The following is an 18776-nucleotide window of genomic DNA, read 5'->3' on the forward strand; positions in this document are numbered from 1 at the left end:
TTGAACAATATTTGTATGCTAACAGTCCCAAAGGAGCTCTGGCTTATAGCAATGCATACAGAAGAAGGATGAGGGCAAGATTTCCTCTGACTCCTAAATTTACTAAGAGAAGCTCTATGAGAATTATGTAAACCCAATCTGGAAAGTATGATCAGAAAGTTAGAGTCATAAAGAATAAAATTCAAATTAGTCATAGCATGTAACAGTGGTCTTCAAATCAGACTGTACCTCTTCCAACTTCTGAGAATACAGAGGCATAGGAATCTTCCTTGGAATTAATGGTCTTCTTTAAAAATCACCTGCTTGAGAAAGGTTGATTTCCTTTCCCTCTCCTAATTTCACCATTGCTCTTCTCCCAGCCATCCAGAATTTTATTTTGGTACACTGTCCCAGGGAGTAAAAAATCTCTGAGGATTAAATAAAGGGCAAATCAAACTATTGGTGTTGGTATTGAGAAAATGAATTACTCTAATAACCAGGTATCAAATCTGTTTGCAGGTCGTGTGTTTCTTAAACTTTGGTGTGAACAAAATTGAGGGAGGACATGATAGCATCGTCAGATAAAATATCCTAAAAAATCATTTTCAAGAACTGATTACTATGTTATATTTGACATATAACTCAAAAGCATTTTAAACAACTGAATGACATTACTAGAGCTGAATTCCTTAATTCTCATGTACTTATTTACACACAATACTTTTTTAGTACATACATCTATAAAAAAGGAATAGAACTGATGTTGAACTCCATTTTATTCTAACAATAAAGAAAATTAATCCACAGTTATACAAGTTAATATTTAAAACCAGCAAAACCACTATTTATCAAATGTATTTCTATGTTTTGATTAATTATATATGGTAATTATTTTTATGATAATTAAATCTGGATGAAAATTTTTAACACTTTAAGCCTTAGTAAGAGTAAAGCAAGAGTAAAAAAGTAAAATGTCAATTATTTAAATGCACAGAAATATTATTTTGGACTTCCCTGACACTTCCAACAGGAAGCAATGGATGGGATGTCCTGCAGTTTTCACATACTTCTGTGTGTTTGCTAACAACCCTTCACCATCCCCCATGCTCCTTTGCCCAGAGGAAGGTCTGTACCAAAGAAGCAGAAGAGGAAGGAAGCAACAGCAAGACTGCAGTCAGAGGAAGCTGCTAGATAGTTCCTAAAAAGATACATTTAACCAGCAAAACGTGTTGCCAAATGCTTCCCATTAACAGGTCATGCCACCAATAATTGGTCGTAATCAACGTCTAGCCCATCAAGATGAATCATCAGATAGTGAAGAGGAAATTCTGCAAGCTAGACCCCTGGGGAAAGTGATACTTTGTTCCAAAAGACCAGATGGAAGCATATGCTTTGTAAAATGTTTAATCTAGTTAGTGTAGCAATGTCCCTCGTGAACCCAGAGGAAACAATACCATATGACCTTTTTGAAAAATTATGGACCATTAAACTTCAGAAAGTATTTATTAACCCCCCACATGTATTTAAAGGACAAATTGTGTGGTCTGCCATAAATACAGTAAGAAGGAAAATATATATTAATTTAGTATGTTAAATTAAATTAGTATTACTATTAATGATAGTTAAAATAGCACAAGTGACCACAGCCATGTTAATAAAACTCTCAGAATTAATCATGCGTTCTATGGTTTTTTAAAAAAACGTTTTCAGTGGCCCTTCCATCTGATGCAGCTTTAACTTTATGAACAATTCTAAGATACAGATGCCAATTTTCAAACTAATGAAGATATGCTTTTTTCTTTTAAAACAGGTTTCCTCATTGGTGGCACTTACCTTTTACAAATTCAGACCACAAAAGATTCAGAGATCTAAATCATTACATGGAACAGATATTAAATGGATCGTATGAAGTTGCAAACGTATGTTACAATTTACTTTTATATTTTTACATAAAATATGGACTGTTTTATGTATTATTACTGGGAATATTTTTAAATACTTTATGATAACATTTTTAGTCCTACATTTATTCAACAAATGTACAAATTAAAATTATCTTGTCAATTCCATGCAAAAACCAACCGGGACTTTACTTGAAATTGCATCTTAATATCTTTCGATCCATTATCATATTCAAGTATTTTTAGAATGTTTTTTCAATAATTGTTTATTGTTCTGTGCATAGAGGGCTTAGAAGTATTTTGTTATACTAGATATAGTACTTTTTATAAAAATCCTTTTCCTGTTTTTTCACCATTATATAGATAGAACTGATTTTGTATATTGACATTTTACCCAACAATCTTACTAACGTCACTTTTAATTCTAATAATTATCTGTATTGTTTTTGAATTTTCAACTTACAATCATATTGTCTGTGGATAACAAGGGTTTATTTTTTCTTTCCAATATTCATATATTGTATTTCTTTTCCTTGCTATTTTGTACTCTCTAGGGCTTTCAATTGATATTGAATTGAAGTGGTAATGGTGGATATACCTACATTATTCTTGAATCCAGGGAAGAAGTGTCTAATATTTCCTCATTAAGTATGTAGGTTTTGTAGGTCCCCTTTATTATTTTGTTTCCTTCTATTCCTAGGTTGCCAATAGTTTTTACAAAGAAGGTTGAATGTATCAAATTTTTTTTCTGAATCTACTGGGCTGCACAATGATCACCAATAATCCTATTTTTCTCCTTTACTCTGCTAATGTGGTGAATTACCCTGAAGAACTTTCTAATTTTAAACAAATTTGCATTACTAGGGTAAACTCTACATGGATGTAATGTATCATACTTTTTATGTATTATTGGATTTGATTTAACATTTTCTTTAGCATTTGTTTTCATCTTTATTTATGACAGAGATTGGCCTGGAGTTTTTCCTTCTTACAAAGTCATTACCAGGTTTCAGAATCAAGAACATGCTAGACTCATAATATTAGTTGCAAAGAGTTATTGCTTTTTTCCCTACTCCTTGGAACAGTTTGTATAAAATTGGTTTTATTTCTTTAATTTGTAAAGTCATATAGGTCTGGAGATTCAATTTATTTAAGAGCTATAAGACATTTCACATTTCCTATTTCTTCTTGAGTCTCTTTGTTAAGTTACATTTCTATAGGAATTTGTGCTAATTTACTGGCATAAAGTTATTCATAATATCCTATCATAATCTTTTTAACATTTATAGGATCTGAAAAGGTATTCACTCTTCGATTTCTCACACATATTTCCTGATCCATACTTCCAGAGGATTATGAATTTTACCAATCTTTGTAAAGAATGAAATGTGGGACTTACTGACCCTCTCTTTTGTATTATTTCTCTGTTTCACTTATTTTTTACCTTTATTATTTCCTTCCTTCTGCTTCCATTCTATTTGTAACATCCTCAGATAGTTAATTTAACTTGTTTATTTTCAACCTATCTTCACTTACCCATTTAAAACTCTAAATCCTCTCTCCTAATCAAGATTTAATAGCACCCCACAAGTTTTAATATACAGTATTGTATTTTCTTTATCATTCCTTAAAAATATTTATAAAATTTTCACTGTGAATTTTCCTGGACCATGGATTAAGTGTATTTCACCCACTTGAGTTTTATATGCTGTAGTAAAAATATATATCTGTATCTGTATCCATAAATTTCATAAGTAATTATTATTGTTGTTTTTGCAATCAATATTTAATATTACTCACATATCTCATTTTCATTGCTTCCTGTAACTCTGAATTTCCGTCTGGGATTTTTCTCCTTCTACCTGAAGAACACCATCTACTATTCCCCTTAATATGAATTTGCTGCTAAAAAAATCCCTCTAAATTTGCATTTTTCTGAAAAGTTTTTATTTTACCTTCATTCTTGGAGGATATTTTTGCTGACTATTTGGTATTTGAGCATTTGGATAGCAATGATTTTATTCTAAAAACTTTAAGGCTATCATTTCATTGTCTTTTAGCTTCCATTGATTTTGTTTAGAATCCATCTGTTATATTTGTTTCTTCTTTGAAAAAGTTTTTTTATTCTTTACAATATTGTTCTTTTTACTGTTGGTTTTCTGCCGTTTTACTTTAATTTGCTCAGATATGACTTTGTTTCTACTGATGATGCTTGAGCTTCAGCACTTCTTGAATTTGTGCCATGATGTCTTTCATCACTTTTGGAAAGTTCTCAGTCGTTATCACTTCACATATTGTTCATACTATTTCCTCTCTCCTCTTTTTCTGGGACTGTAATCACATATATGTCTATCCTTTTCATTGTACCCTCTATGTCTCATACTTTTACTCCTGTATTTTTAATTCTTTGTCCTCTATGACTTAGTTTCTGAATAGCTTCTTCTAACTTATCTTTTTGGTTGTTTATTCTCTAATGGTCTGTGTTTAACATACTGTTAAGTCCATTCTTTGAGTTCTTAATTTCAATTATTCTTCAGTTTCAGAATTTCCTTTTTTTTTCAGTTCCTAGTCCTTTGCTGAAAATCTGTCCTTTTTATAATTTCTTCAAAAATGGTAAGCATAGTTATTTAAAATCTTCCTAAAATCTCCAATATTGGGACCTACTGCATGTACCTTTTTATTTTCTAATGTTTCTGCTGGTTTTTAATTATGTAGTCTTGTTCCATTGTGAGCCTGGTTATTTTCCTTTTTATTGTGGCCACATATTGTACTGCAATGTCCTTTGTAAAAATTGGATGCCTATGTTACTGTTATCCTGGTATAGAGAATTATAATATCTGAGTACATTAACAATCTAGGGTTGCTGAAATTCAGTTGCAGGGATTCAGATTATTCAAAACTGAACTGTAGCTCTTGTGAGGCACTATTAGTGGTTCATCCTTATTCCTTAGATGTAGCCACTTTGGATCTAAACCCAAGGTAAGGCAGACTCACCAAGAATCTACTTGGCAGCTCTGGATTCCATTCCTTTTCCTCTTAACTCTGCAAGGTGGTCAAAAGTGCTGCTCTACCTCCCAGCCATTCCACTGCTTCAACCTATATCAGTAAAAACCCACAACAGAAAAGCTGTGCCAAAACCCAAGCTCACTTCCCCAAGACTGTCTTGCCCCAGATCCTAGCCTGGTAATTCTTCACTATCTTGTTAGCTCTCTGATGCTTTCAAGCAAAGTTTAAAAACAAACTGTTTAATTATTCCAGTTATTCTCCGTAGGAGGTCTGGACTAAATGACCAAATCTAATATCACTAAAAATAGGAGCTTACAGCTGCAGTCATGCTACCCCTCAGCTTTCAGAAATATCTGCTGTTCTGCCTCCTCCCCCCAATCCTGTGTTCTGATGAACCTTGTCTCTCATAGGTAACTATTTCAGAGGATCTAAGTCTGTGGTCAATTCTCATCTGAAAAAAGTATTTAAGGATTTCTTGGTGAGGTTTTGGTACTACTCATCAGTGATTCTGAGTGGCCTAGAAAATTGAAGAGACATGCCAGACCCCAATTTTGCTCCCTTCTGTCATATGCATCAAAAAAAGGACTCTTAAGATCCTTCCCCATACACACATGTGCATACAACCTACACATGCACACAGCTGTTACAACTCCTTCTGAGGACTCAAGGAAGGATTAGCTCCCTTTACTATTAAATTCTTATCACCATCTTGCTTGCAAGGTTCCTGTGAGACAAATGTAAGTTACAAAGGCAGGTACGAAGCTAACAGAATCCTCCAGAGTTCTTGGCTAGACATAGGATCTTTTAGGGATTTATCTAAAACATCATCTCTAAGGGTAAAAGGTACAAGGCCTGTTAGGCTTTTTGCCTTTTGATGTAAGAATGGAGACTATTTATGGAATACCTTTAGCTAATCCACATGTCTGGAATAACTTTAATGTCACCAATGAGAGCCCATTTCTAACATTAATCATGCTAGTCAACAAGCTACCATTTTTATGAACAAAATCCTTTGACATTCAGTATGCTAATTAATAATGTCCATTTTTTAAAGGGGTTCAGCACGATGGCTTGATTTACATATATTGTGAAATGATTACCACAATAGATTTAGTTAACATCTATCATCTCATATAGATACAATAAAAAGAAAAGAAAAAGCAGTTTTTAAATTTATAAGTGTCATAAGATGAAGATTTAATAGCTCTGCTTCTTCTTCCTCATCCTCTCCCCCAAATTTAGCATGCTTTTAATTATATCAATAATTAGCATTTGTAAAATACCTATTGTTGACTGAGTTGTGAGAGTTTAACAGAACTACTTACACTGACTGCCTCTAGTATGGGTTGCCTGATTAAAATATTGAGAAGCTCTTATTTCCTCCTGCTCTATCCAGGCACCCCAATAGTGCAGCCTTGATTAGGACATTAACAGACCATTCCTGGACTCTAGTCATTTTTCCTTTTATTGAAGTATAGTTGACTTGCAATATTATATTAGTTTCAGGTGTACAACATAGTGATTTGATCATTTTTCTACCGTCTTGATTAAATCCTAGCAGCACTCCAGTTATACTTTGACCTAAGAAACACATTTATAATATCATGCTGTATATACAGACATACTTTGAACTTCAGTAAGTTACAGGCACTGTAACAGGAGGACTACAACCGACCCCATAACCGGGACTTAACTGAGTCAAAGAACCCTATTTTTCTCAGCGGTCAATTCAACAACCTTCCTTCTCCATGTGGAGCTTGGGAAAGACATTAGATGAGATTACTTTCCAGTCAGAGTGTGAATTGTTTTAATTACATGTTGTATAGTAGATTAAGTCAGTATATATCAAGGAAACCTTACTAAAATTTAAAAATAAAATATATTAATGAATGTATTCAAAATTGTCTCCTAACTGTAGGTTTGCTGATTCAGGATGTTGGCTTATTGCTATACCACCCAGTTGGGTAATATTGTGGTTTGATGATGAATAGACCCACTTAAGAAAATTCCACAATTCAGATCACAAGCATCCTAAGGCTATTAGAAAAAAAATCACAATTGTCAATAATGACTGCTTTAGATTGCATATAGTCAGGGTCAAGAGGAGAAACTTTTAAATACCTATCACTAGCTCCTAAGACTAGTGGTTCTCAAAGCTCAGCTCCTGGACTGTGGTTGGAGCCTCATCTGGGAATTTATAAGAATGCAAAATTTCAGTCCCATCCTAGACCTATTAAATCAGAAACTTTGAGGATGAGGTCCAGCAATGTGTTTTAACAAGCCCTCCAGGGTGTTCTAATCCATGACAATGTTTGAGAACCATTATTTCAGACTCTGGTCATCTTTCCTTTTTTTTTTTTTTCCCGCAGTTTGAACATGTTCAGACATTTGGTTTCCAATGTAGTAGATACTAAGGTACCCTACTATATCGTTGATTTTTTTGCAAATCTGGACTCAAGCACATTGTGCTACAATATTATTTCCAGGCTGGTGACTCAGCTAGAGTTGCTGTTTTGTATCAAAGGACAAGTGCCTGAGCACTTAAGAAGGTATACTTAACCCAGTTCCCAGTGAAGTAGAGAAGGCATCCCAGGGAGTATGGCTTTCAAGTTGTTATTAAAGGGCAAACAGAAGTTAGTAAATGGAAACTGGGGAAAAATTGTGCTAGACAAGGGGAACTACAAGGACAAAGCATGCATTATGGTTACATGCTTTTCTCTTGTTTGGAAGCTTAAAGAACTCAATGATTATATTCATTTAATTTTACCCATGTATATAGCAAACTTATAATCTCGTCAACATTTAATATATATTTTAAATGAAAAATTACAGGATTATTAACATATATTAACCTATAGGATTTATGTTGCTTTTCAAAACCTAGGAGAGTGAAACTTTTCATCCAAAAAGTATTTAGCAGTCTCTTAACTTATTTATTCTTATACCTTACCAGTTTTATTTTTAATTAGCACATGTTTCCAAAACATATAATTTATTTATTTTTAGTATATAAACTACTACACTAATAAGTGATAAATGCTTTAAAATTTGTAGAAAAATAATGCAAAATTTGGAAAAAATTTTGGATGATATTATAAAATAAATATGAATGTAATTTTGATTTTTTTCTTCTCACACCACAGTATAATGCCACATTAACCCCATGAACAGAGACCTCTGGCTTGGTAGAGAATGATCTTGAGAATCCTGCTAGCTGCAAGCTTGAGGACAGGCTCCACATGTTACCTAGTGCCAAGCCCAGGAGCACTGCCTGGCCATGTTCTAAATGATAAGCATTAATAGTGCACTGGGTCATGATTTTACCCTTCAGAAAGATCACTCAGAGCACATCTATAATATATCTGTTATGAACAAAGAGAAAGAAATGAACAGTATCTGTTCATCGTGGGAACAGAACCATGTATAATAATAGGATAACTGAAAACAAAGATGTAAAATGATTGTTGAAAACAGCATTAGACAATAGGAAAGCTACAGTATAGTAAATAATTATGTGTAGGTATCTTGCATATTCATGAATTTATGTATTGTATTAGCATACTCAATATAAATTGTATTATATCTTTTGAATATATTTAGTATTTAGGTCTCAATCAGTGAGTAATGGGAAATGAGTTATAAGCTTCTGTCCTATAGGATCAAGGCAACTGAATTTATTTCATTGGATTTCAAGTGCTTTTTTGCATATTCAGGAATGTATTATGTTGAAATCTTAATGTTCCTTACTAACTCTGACATTCTCTGAAGGTCATGTCCATTCACTTTGCTATAGTGAAGGGTACTTGGATATGGCAACCGTCTCTAAGGGAAAGCGCTGAGGGGATAGTGGATGGGATTGTCATCTTTCATGCTGAGAGCTGCCTTACTGATTATACTAAAGCTGTTTTAAAGATTGTGCCTTTTCAGGATAATTGACAAAATATCTAGTAACCGTTGAAAGTGTTAGGCTTTGGCCTATTTAAGCAGAGGCAAGTAAGTGCAAAGTGGAAAGGCTTCTGATTTCTGGTCCTAGTGTGAATAGGATAAATATTGAGATCTGTGTTCAGATGGCAGCAAGCTTTCAATAGGGAACTCGTAAGTATATCTGCCTAGAGTATGGGTTCATATAGAACTGTTAGCAGAGGATTGTTATGAAAGGGGAAAAGCAAAGGGGTCAGACATATACAGGTAGGGAAGACTTGCAAAGTGCAGTTTATCACAACAAGGTTTAATGAATATTGTTGCTTATCATAATCACAGCTGCATAGAGAAAGCTGAACAACACCACCAAACGTGTACCTCACAGTTTTCATCACATTCACATTTGCTAATGTGCTAAAAAGTACTACTGTAGAGGCCCCAAGAAGAGATGTTTTTATATTGTTCTTAAACTCTATTGGTCAATATTTAGGGAAAGGAAGGTTGAAGAAATTTCAAACACCTCACTGTTTTTATCTTGGATGAATTAAGATCTAGGATTTGAGTGGGGGAGAAAAAAGGAGAAGAAATAGAAGAAAAAAGAAGAGATATTTATTTATATCATCAAATATGAGATATGACTGTGAAATCACAGATTCCAGAAATGCTCCAAGTGAGAATACATCAACCATCTTCTAACACTGGACTCCCAAATAGAGCAATCCCATTTTGTCCCATAATAGTATCAAACAAAAGGAAGCTGATATTATAGGAGTTTCTCCCAAAGTAACACCCTCCTAATAATTTACTTGAATTTTGTACAATGAGTATTTGGAGTACAAGAAAATATCTTCCTAAGATGTAAATCCTACATCTGTTTATTAGTCATCCTTTCTATACTACAAAATAAATAAGTTAGTGCTATATTAACAGATAAAATCAACAAAAATCAAATGTCAGCACTGGCACAATAGGGACCACTTTCAAAATCTACTGTCTCTGTCATTCAGCAAATGTTTATTGATTGCCTAGATTGTATACTTTCTGGCCAAGGGTGCAAAAATAGTACCTAGTGATCAGTTGTTTCAGAATAATGTGAGGAGGTTTTAAAAAGTATGTTCTGAGGCCCATCCTTAGGGATGCTTGTCATATCAGTAAAGGGAGATACAGGCATACTTTGTTTCATTGTACTTCATTTTATTTGCCATTCACAGGCATTACGCTTTTTTTACAGATTGAAGGTTTGTGGCAACCCTGCTTTGAGCAAGTCTATTGGCGCCATTTTTCCAGCACCATTTGCTCACTTTGTGTCTCTGTGTCACATTGTGGTAATTCTCACAATATTTCAAACTTTTTCACTATTATTATATTTGTTTTGGTGATTTGTGATGAATGAATCTTTGATGTTACTATTGTCATTGTTTTGAGGTGCTTCAAACTGCACCCATATAAGACTCTGAACTTACTTGATAAGTGTTGTGCGTTCTGGTCCACATCACTGATTGGCCTTTTCCTCATCTCTCTCTCTCTCCTTGGGCCTCCCTATTTTCCCTGAGACACAAAAATATTGAATTTAGGCCAGTTAATAACCCTACAGTGGCCTCTAAATGTTCAAGTGAAAAGAAGAGTTGCCCATCTCTCAATTTAAAGCAAAAGCTAGAAATGATCAAACTTAGTGAGATAGGCATGTTGAAAGATGAGACAGTCAGAAAGCTGGGTATCTTGAACCAAACACTTAGTAAAGTTGTGAATGCAAAGTAAAAGTTCTTGAAGGAAATTAAAAGTACTACTCCAGTGAATATATGAATCATCAGAAAGAGAAATAGGCTTATTGCTGATAAAAGAGAGTTGTAGTGGTCTGGATAGAAAATCAAACCAGCCACACATTCCCTTAAATGAAATCCTAATCCAGAGCAAGGCCCTAACTCCCTTCAGTTCTTTTTTTTTTTTTTTTTTTTTTTGTGGTACGCGGGCCTCTCACTGTTGTGGCCTCTCCCGTTGCGGAGCACACGCTCCGGATGCGCAGGCTCAGCGGCCATGGCTCACGGGCCCCAGCCGCTCCGCGGCATGTGGGATCTTCCCGGACCGGGGCACGAACCCGTGTCCCCTGCATTGGCAGGCGGACTCTCAACCACTGCGCCACCAGGGAAGCCCCTCCGTTCAGTTCTATGAAGGTTAAGAGAGGTGAGGAAGCTGCAGAAGAAAAATTTGAAGCTAGCAGAGGTTGGTTGAAGAGATTTAAGGAAAGTCTCTATAACATCAAAGTGCAAGGTGAAGCGTCAAATGCTGATGTAGAAGCTGAAACAAGTTATCCAAAAGATCTAACTAAGATAATTGATGAAGGTGGCTGTACTCAACATCAGATTTTCAATTTCAACAAAGCAGGCTTCTATTGGAAGAAGATGCCATGTAGGACTTTCATAGCTACAGAGGAGAAGTCAATGCCTGGCTTCAAAATTTCAAAGGACAAGCTGACTTTCTTGTCAGGGCTAATACAGCTGGTGTTTAAGTTGAAGCCATTGCTCATTTACCATTCCAAAAAACTTAGGGCTCTTAAAGATTATGCTAAACCTACTGTGCCCTATGCTCTATAAATGAAACAACAAAACCTGGATGAGAGCACATCTGTTTACAACATGGTTTACTAAATATTTTAAGCCCATTGTTGTGAGCTACTGCCTAGATAAAAGGTTCTTTTCAAAATATTACTCCTCATTGACAATGCACCTGATGGAGATGTACAATATTAATGTTTTTTTCATGCCTGCTTATACAACATCCATTCTGCAGCCCATGGATCAAGGAGTAATTTTGACTTTCAAGTCTTATTATTTAAGAAATACAATTTTTAAGGCTATAGTTGCTATAGATAGTGATTCCTCTGAGGATCTGGGCAAAGTCAATTGAAGACCTCCTGGAAAGGATTCACCATTCTAGATGCCATTAAGAATATTCATGACTCATGGGAAGAGGTCAAAATATCAACATTCACAGGAATTTGGCAGAAGTTGATTCTAACCCTCATGGATGACTGAGGAGTTCAAGACTTCGGTGGAAGAAGTAACTACAGATGTGATAGGCAAGATAATTAGAATTGGAAGTGGTGTCTGAAGATAGGAATGAATTGCTGTAATCCATGATGAACCTTTAACAGATGAGGAAGAGTTGCTTCTTATGGATGAGCAAATACAGTGGTTTCTTGAGGTGGAATCTACTCCTAGTGAAGATGCTGTGAAGATTGCTGAAATGACAATAAAAAAATTGGTTGATAAAGTAACAGCACAGCTTGAAAGGATTGACTGCAATTTCAAAATACATTCTACTGTGGGTAAACACTATCAAACAGCATTGCCTGCTACAGAGAATTCGTTTGTCAAAAAGAGTCATCAATGGGTCAGAGTTCACTGCTGTTTCATTTTCACAAGTTGCTGCAACCACTCCGACCTTCAGGAACCACCACCCTGACTAGTCAGCAGCATCAGCATCAGGGTTGGACCCTCCCCCATCAAAAAGATTATGACTCGCTGAAGGCTCAGATGATAGGTAGCATTTTTTTAGCAGTAAAGTATTTTTACATAAGTTATAAACATTGGTTTTCTTTAGACATAATGCTATTGCTGACTTAACAGACCACAGTATATTGTAAACATCACTTTTATATGTGCCAGGAAACCAAAGGTTCATGTGACTGGCTTTATTGCAATATTTGCTTTATTATGGTGGTCTGGAATTGAACCTATAAAATCTCCAAGGTATGACTGTATCTGGTATCTGTGTTGGTTTTTTTTTTAATTTGTTGTAACATATTTATTGGAGTATAATTGCTTTAAAATGTTGTTAGTTTCTGCTGTATAACAAAGTGAATCAGCTATACATATACATATATCCCCATATCTCTTCCCTCTTGCATCTCCCTCTTACCCTCCCTATCCCACCCCTCTAGGTGGTCACAAAGCACAAAGCTGATCTCCCTGTGCTATGCAGCTGCTTCCCACTAGCTATCTACTTAACATTTGGCAGTGTATATATGTCAGTGCTACACTCTCAATTCCTCCCAGCTTACCCTTCCCCCTCCCCATGTCCTCAAGTCCATTCTCTACATCTGCATCTTTATTTCTGTCCTGCCCCTAGGTTCAACAAACCATTTTTTTTAGATACCATATATATGTTTCAGCATACGTTATTTGCTTTTCACTTTCTGTTTTCTCTTACATCACTCTGTATGACAGACTCTAGGTCCATCCACCTCACTACAAATAACTCAATTTCATTTCTTTTTATGGCTGAGTAATATTTCATTGTATATATGTGCCACATCTTCTTTATCCATTCATCTATCAATGGACACTTAGGTTGTTTCAATGTCCTGGCTATTGTAAATAGGGCTGCAATGAACATTGTGGTACATGACTCTTTTTGAATTATGGTTTTCTCAGGATATATGCCCAGTGGTGGGATTGCTGGGTCGTATGGTAGTTCTATTTTTAGTTTTTTAAGGAACCTCCAACTGTTCTCCATTGGGTCTGTATCAATTTACATTCCCACCAACAGTGCAAGAGGGTTCCCTTTTCTCCACACCCTCTCCAGCATTTATTGTCTGTAGATTTTTTTGACGATGGCCATTCTGATCAGTGTGAGGTGATACCTCATTGTAGCTTTGATGTGACTCTCTCTAATGATTAGTGATGTTGAGCACCCTTTCATATGTTTGTTGGCAATCTGTGTCTCTTCTTTGGAGAAATGTCTATTTAGGTGTCTGCCCATTTTTGGATTGGGTTGTTTGTTTTTTTGATATTGAGCTGCATGAGCTGCTTGTATATTTTGGAGATTAATCCCTTGTTAGTTGCTTCATTTGCAAATATTTTCTCCCATTCTGAGGGTTGTCTTTTGGTCTTGTTTATGGTTTCCTTTGCTGTGCAAAAGATTTTAAGTGTCATTAGGTCCCACATGTTTATTTTTGTTTTTATTTCCATTTCTCTACGAGGTGGGTCAAAAAGGATCTTGCTGTGATTTATGTCATAGAATGTTCTGCCTGTTTTCCTCTAAGAGTTTTATAGTGCCTGGCCTTACATTTAGGGCTTTAATCCATTTTGAGTTTATTTTTGTGTATGGTGTTAGGGAGTGTTCTAATTTCATTCTTTTACAAGTAGCTGTCCAGTTTTAATAGCACCACTTATTGAAGAGGCTTTTCTCTATTGTATATTCTTGCCTCCTTTATCAAAGATAAGGTGACCATATGTGTGTGGGTTTATCTCTGGGCTTTCTATCCTGTTCCATTGATCTATATTTCTGGTTTTGTGCCAGTACTATACTGTCTTGATTACTGTAGCTTTGTACTATAGTCTGAAGTCAGGGAGCCTGATTCCTCCAGCTCCATTTTCCTTTCTCAAGACTGCTTTGGCTATTCGGGGTCTTTTGTGTTTCCATACAAATTGTAAAGTATATTGTTCTAATTCTGTGAAAAATGCCATTGGTTGTTTGATAGGGATTGCATTGAATCTGCAGGTTGCTTTGGGTAGTATAGTCATTTTCACAATGTTGATTCTTCCAATCCAAGAAAATAGTATATCTCTCCATCTGTTTATAAAATCTTTAATTTCTTTCCAAGAAAATAGTATATCTCTCCATCTGTTTGTAAAATCTGTTTCTTGGATTCTTCCAATCCAAGAAAATAGTATATCTCTCCATCTATTTGTAAAATCTTTAATTTCTTTCATTAGTGTTTTACAGTTTTCTGCATACAGGTCTTTTGTCTCCTTAGGTAAGTTTATTCCTAGGTATTTTATTCTTTTTGTTGCAGTGGTAAATGGGAGTGTTTCCTTAATTTCTCTTTCATATTTGTCATCTTTAGTGTATAGGAAGGCAAGAGATTTCTGTGCATTAATCTTGTATCCTGCTACTTTACCAAATACATTGATTAGCTCTGGTAGTTTTCTGGTAGCATCTTTAGGATTCTCTATGTATAGTATCCTGTCATCTGCAAACAGTGACAGTTTTACTTCTTCTTTTCCGATTTGGATTCCTTTTATTTCTTTTTCTTCTCTGATTGAGGTGGCCAAAACTTCCAAAACTATGTTGTATAATAGTGGTGAGAGTGGGCAACTTTGTCCTATTCCTGATCTTAGAGGAAATGGCTTCAGTTTTTCACCACTGAGAACAATGTTGGCTGTGAGTTTGTCATATATGGCTTTTATTATGTTGAGGAAGGTTCCCTCTATGCCCACTTTCTGGAGAGTTTTTATCATAAATCACTATTGAATTCTGTTGAAAGCTCTTTCTGCATCTATTGAGATGATCATATGGTTTTTATCCTTCAATTTGTTAATATGGTGTATCACATTGATTGTTTTGTGTATATTGAAGAATCCTTGCATTCCTTGGATAAACCCCACTTGATCATGGCATATGATCCTTTTAATGTGCTCTTGGATTCTGTTTGCTAGTATTTTGTTGAAGATTTTTGTGTCTAATTCATCAGGGGTATTGGCCTGTAATTTTCTTTTTTTGTGACATCTTTTTCTGGTTTTGGTGTCAAGGTGATGGTGGCCTCGTAGAATGAGTTTAGGAGTGTTCCTCCCTCTGCTATATTTTGGAAGAGTTTGAGAAGGATAGGTGTTAGCTCTTCTCTAACTGTTTGATAGAATTTGCCTGTGAAGCCATCTGGTCCTGGACTTTTGTTTGTTGGAAGATTTTTAATCACACTTTCAATTTCAGTGCTTGTGATTGGTCTGTTTATATTTTCTATTTCTTCCTAGTTCAGTCTTGGAAGGTTGTGCTTTTCTAAGAATTTGTCCATTTCTTGCAGGTTGTCCATTTTATTGACATAGAGTTGCCTGTAGTAATCTCTCATGATCCTCTGTATTTCTGCAATGTCAGTTGTTACTTCTCCTTTTTCATTCCTAATTCTGTTGATTTGAGTCTTCTCCATTTTTTTCTTGATGAGTTGGCTAATGGTTTATCAATTTTGTTTATCTTCTCAAAGAACCAGCTTTTAGTTTTATTGATCTTTGTTATCATTTCCTTCATTTCTTTTTCACTTATTTCTGATTTTATCATTATGATTTCTCTCCTTCTGCTAACTTTGGGTTTTGTTTGTTCTTATTTCTCTAATTGCTTTAGGTGTAAGGTTAGGTTGTTTACTTGAGATTTTTCTTGTTTCTTGAGGTAGGATTATATTGCTATAAACTTTCCTCTTAGAACTGCTTTTGCTGCCCCCCAAAGGTTTTGGGTCATTGTTTTTCATTGTCATTTGTTTCTAGGTATTTTTTGATTTCCTCTTTGATTTCTTCAGTGATCTCTTGGTTCTTTAATAGTGTATTGTTTAATCTCCATGTGTTTGTATTTTTTACACTTCTTTTTTCCTGTAATTGATATACAGTCTCATAGCATTGTGGTTGTAAAAGATACTTGGTATGATTTCAATTTTCATAAATTTACCAAGGCTTGATTTGTGACCCAAGATATGTTCTATCCTGGAGAATGTTCCACGAGCACTTGAGAAGAAAGTGTAATCTGCTGTTTTTGGATGGAATGTCCTATGAATATCAATTAAGTCCATCTTGTTTAATGTGTCATTTAAAGCTTGTGTTTCCTTATTTATTTTCATTTTGGATGATCTGCCCATTGTTGAAAGTGGGGTGTTAAAGTCCCCTACTAGAATTGTGCTACTGTCAATTTCCCTTTTTATAGCTGTTAGCATTTGCCTTATGTATTGAGGTGCTCCTATGTTGGGTGCATAAATATTTACAATTGTTATATCTTCTTCTTGGATTGATCCCTTGATGATTATGTAGTGTTCTCTTTGTCTCTTGTAATAGTCTTTATTTTAAAGTCTGTTTTGTCTGATGTGAGAATTGCTACCTCAGCTTTCTTTTGATTTCCATCTGTGTGGAATATCTATTTCCATCCCCTCACTTTCATTCTGTATTTGTCCCTAGGTCTGAAGTAGGTTTCTTGTAGACAACATATATATGGGTCTTGTTTTTGTATCCTTTCAGCCAGTCTGTGTCTTTTGGTTGGAGCATTTAATCCATTTACTTTTGAGGTAATTATCTATATGTATGTTCCTGTTACCATTTTCTTAATTGTTTGGGGCTTGTTTTTTGTAGGTTTTTTCCTTTTCTTGTGTTTCCTGCCTAGAGAAGTTCCTTTAGCATTTGTTGTAAAGCTGGTTTGGTGGTGCTGAGTTCTCTTAACTTTTGCTTTTCTTTAAAGGTTTTAATTTCTCCATTGAATCTGAATGAGATCCTTGTTGGGTAGAGTAATCTTTGTTGTAGGTTTTTCCCTTTCATCACTTTAGATATGTCCTGCCACTCCCTTCTAGCTTGCAGAGCTTCTGCTGAAAGATCCACTGTTAATCTTATGGGGATTCCCTTGTATGTGTTGTTTTTTAAGAACAAAAGTGATTCCAATACACAGCCAGGTTTGGATAATTCTCTTCTCGAAATTCAGAAGCTGAATCGCATATGTACACTGCTCTGAGAAGCTTACAATCTTTGTCAGTATTCTATGTTGGTGTGTTTCAGTGGCTTCATAAAGACTTTCACAACTTCACACATTGGGTTTTTCTTTCCTTTCTTCCTAAGGAACTTTATGGGTCTTGATACAATACTCACTATACATATGACACAGTGATTGAACAGTAATAATTTGACAGGGACATAAGCAGATGCTGACTAGCCTTAATAATGTGACCTGACTAATCACCCTGGTTCTCCTTGATGCATAATATCATCAATTTTCAGTTATCTTCAAATGGATTGACCACAGTGAAAGCTTTGTCTCCATATCCTGGTGGATGCTTCCCTGATTCAGTTTGTTTATATTCAAGGAATAAAAACATATTTTAAGATCAACTAAATAAAACTTTATTGGCCTAAAAATCACATAAATAATACCAAAATAATTCACATTATTTTGAGTTTTTTTTAAATTTTTTATTATTGATGAAGTTCTTCTCTTCCCTCATATGTTTTAACAGAGTTATGTCTATAAACAGTAAAATCTATAAAACCAGGTATGTAACATAAATATTGTAATTATTTTAAATGATATGAACAACTTAGAGGAAATTTTTAAACACACATAAGTTTTTCTCCTCTTCTAATAAAATAAGAGATTTAAAGTTAATTTATTATATTTGTGCTGAATACCCCTATGATAGGTTAATCCTCATCTCTGACCCTAGAAAAATCCTTATAAAAACACTTTTCTTCTTCCATAGCTGCTTGTCATATGACAGTATAGGAAAGACAAATAATCCTATTATGTCTATACATTAAAACTCACATTCTTTTTTAGTTATGTGATCCATTTATTTGTAACTTTTAAAAAATATTTTATATCACTGTGTATAACTTTGTAACGATTTTTAAATTTTTACTGATCACTTACTATGTATAACACTCTAGATTAAAAGCTTTAAATTAGTTGTAGAGAACAAATTGGAAAGATGAAAGTAATGCAATATACACTTTACTTTCAGTGAGTTTATAATATTGGGATAAATACAGACATGAACATATATAATACATAGCAGTGAGTGGAAAAGGGGGAGAAAAGAAAGTAGAAGATGCAGCTTGAATATGAAATTGAACAACCTTACCTTACTAAAATCAAATATTATATACCCTTCTGGGGCATACTCAATTGTAAGCAGTCTAGCTTTTGGTCAAGGAAATGAGATGAAGAGTCTGTTTGTAGTCCAGTTTCAGGTATCAGAGTTAAGTTAGGTGAGAGAGATGTCTCTGGGGGTTTGATCTAAAAACACAAGAGCAGCCCAAATAGAAGGATGACTGTAAATCCCTGAGACCATCTCTCTCTTCTCCTCATCTCTCTTCCCTCCCCTTTCATCCCCACACACAAATTGGCTGATAAAAGAAAACAGATATAAATGAGGACTACAATTATACACTATTTTAATATCTCTTCTAATGAGGTTGCAAGCATCAGTTTAGACATCCTAGTCCTATA

At 34.8% G+C, this 18776-nt stretch overlaps 1 protein-coding gene across 6 annotated transcripts in view; it reads left to right on the plus strand.

The window, feature by feature from the left end:
• PIK3C2G (phosphatidylinositol-4-phosphate 3-kinase catalytic subunit type 2 gamma) overlaps positions 1–18776 on the plus strand; it is a 385825-nt gene that overhangs the window by 283296 nt on the left and 83753 nt on the right. For all 6 annotated transcript variants that reach the window (XM_089920361.1, XM_089920358.1, XM_089920360.1 and 3 more), the window contains one exon: positions 1790–1898. In XM_089920361.1, the coding sequence (XP_089776487.1) occupies positions 1790–1898 (109 nt within the window). The remainder of the gene's footprint in view (positions 1–1789; positions 1899–18776) is intronic.

This window comes from Delphinapterus leucas, chromosome 11 (assembly GCF_059928025.1).
Source record: "Delphinapterus leucas isolate spDelLeu-1000000601 "Yukka" chromosome 11, BTC_Dleu_Yukka2, whole genome shotgun sequence".
NCBI classification, from domain to species: domain Eukaryota; kingdom Metazoa; phylum Chordata; class Mammalia; order Artiodactyla; family Monodontidae; genus Delphinapterus; species Delphinapterus leucas.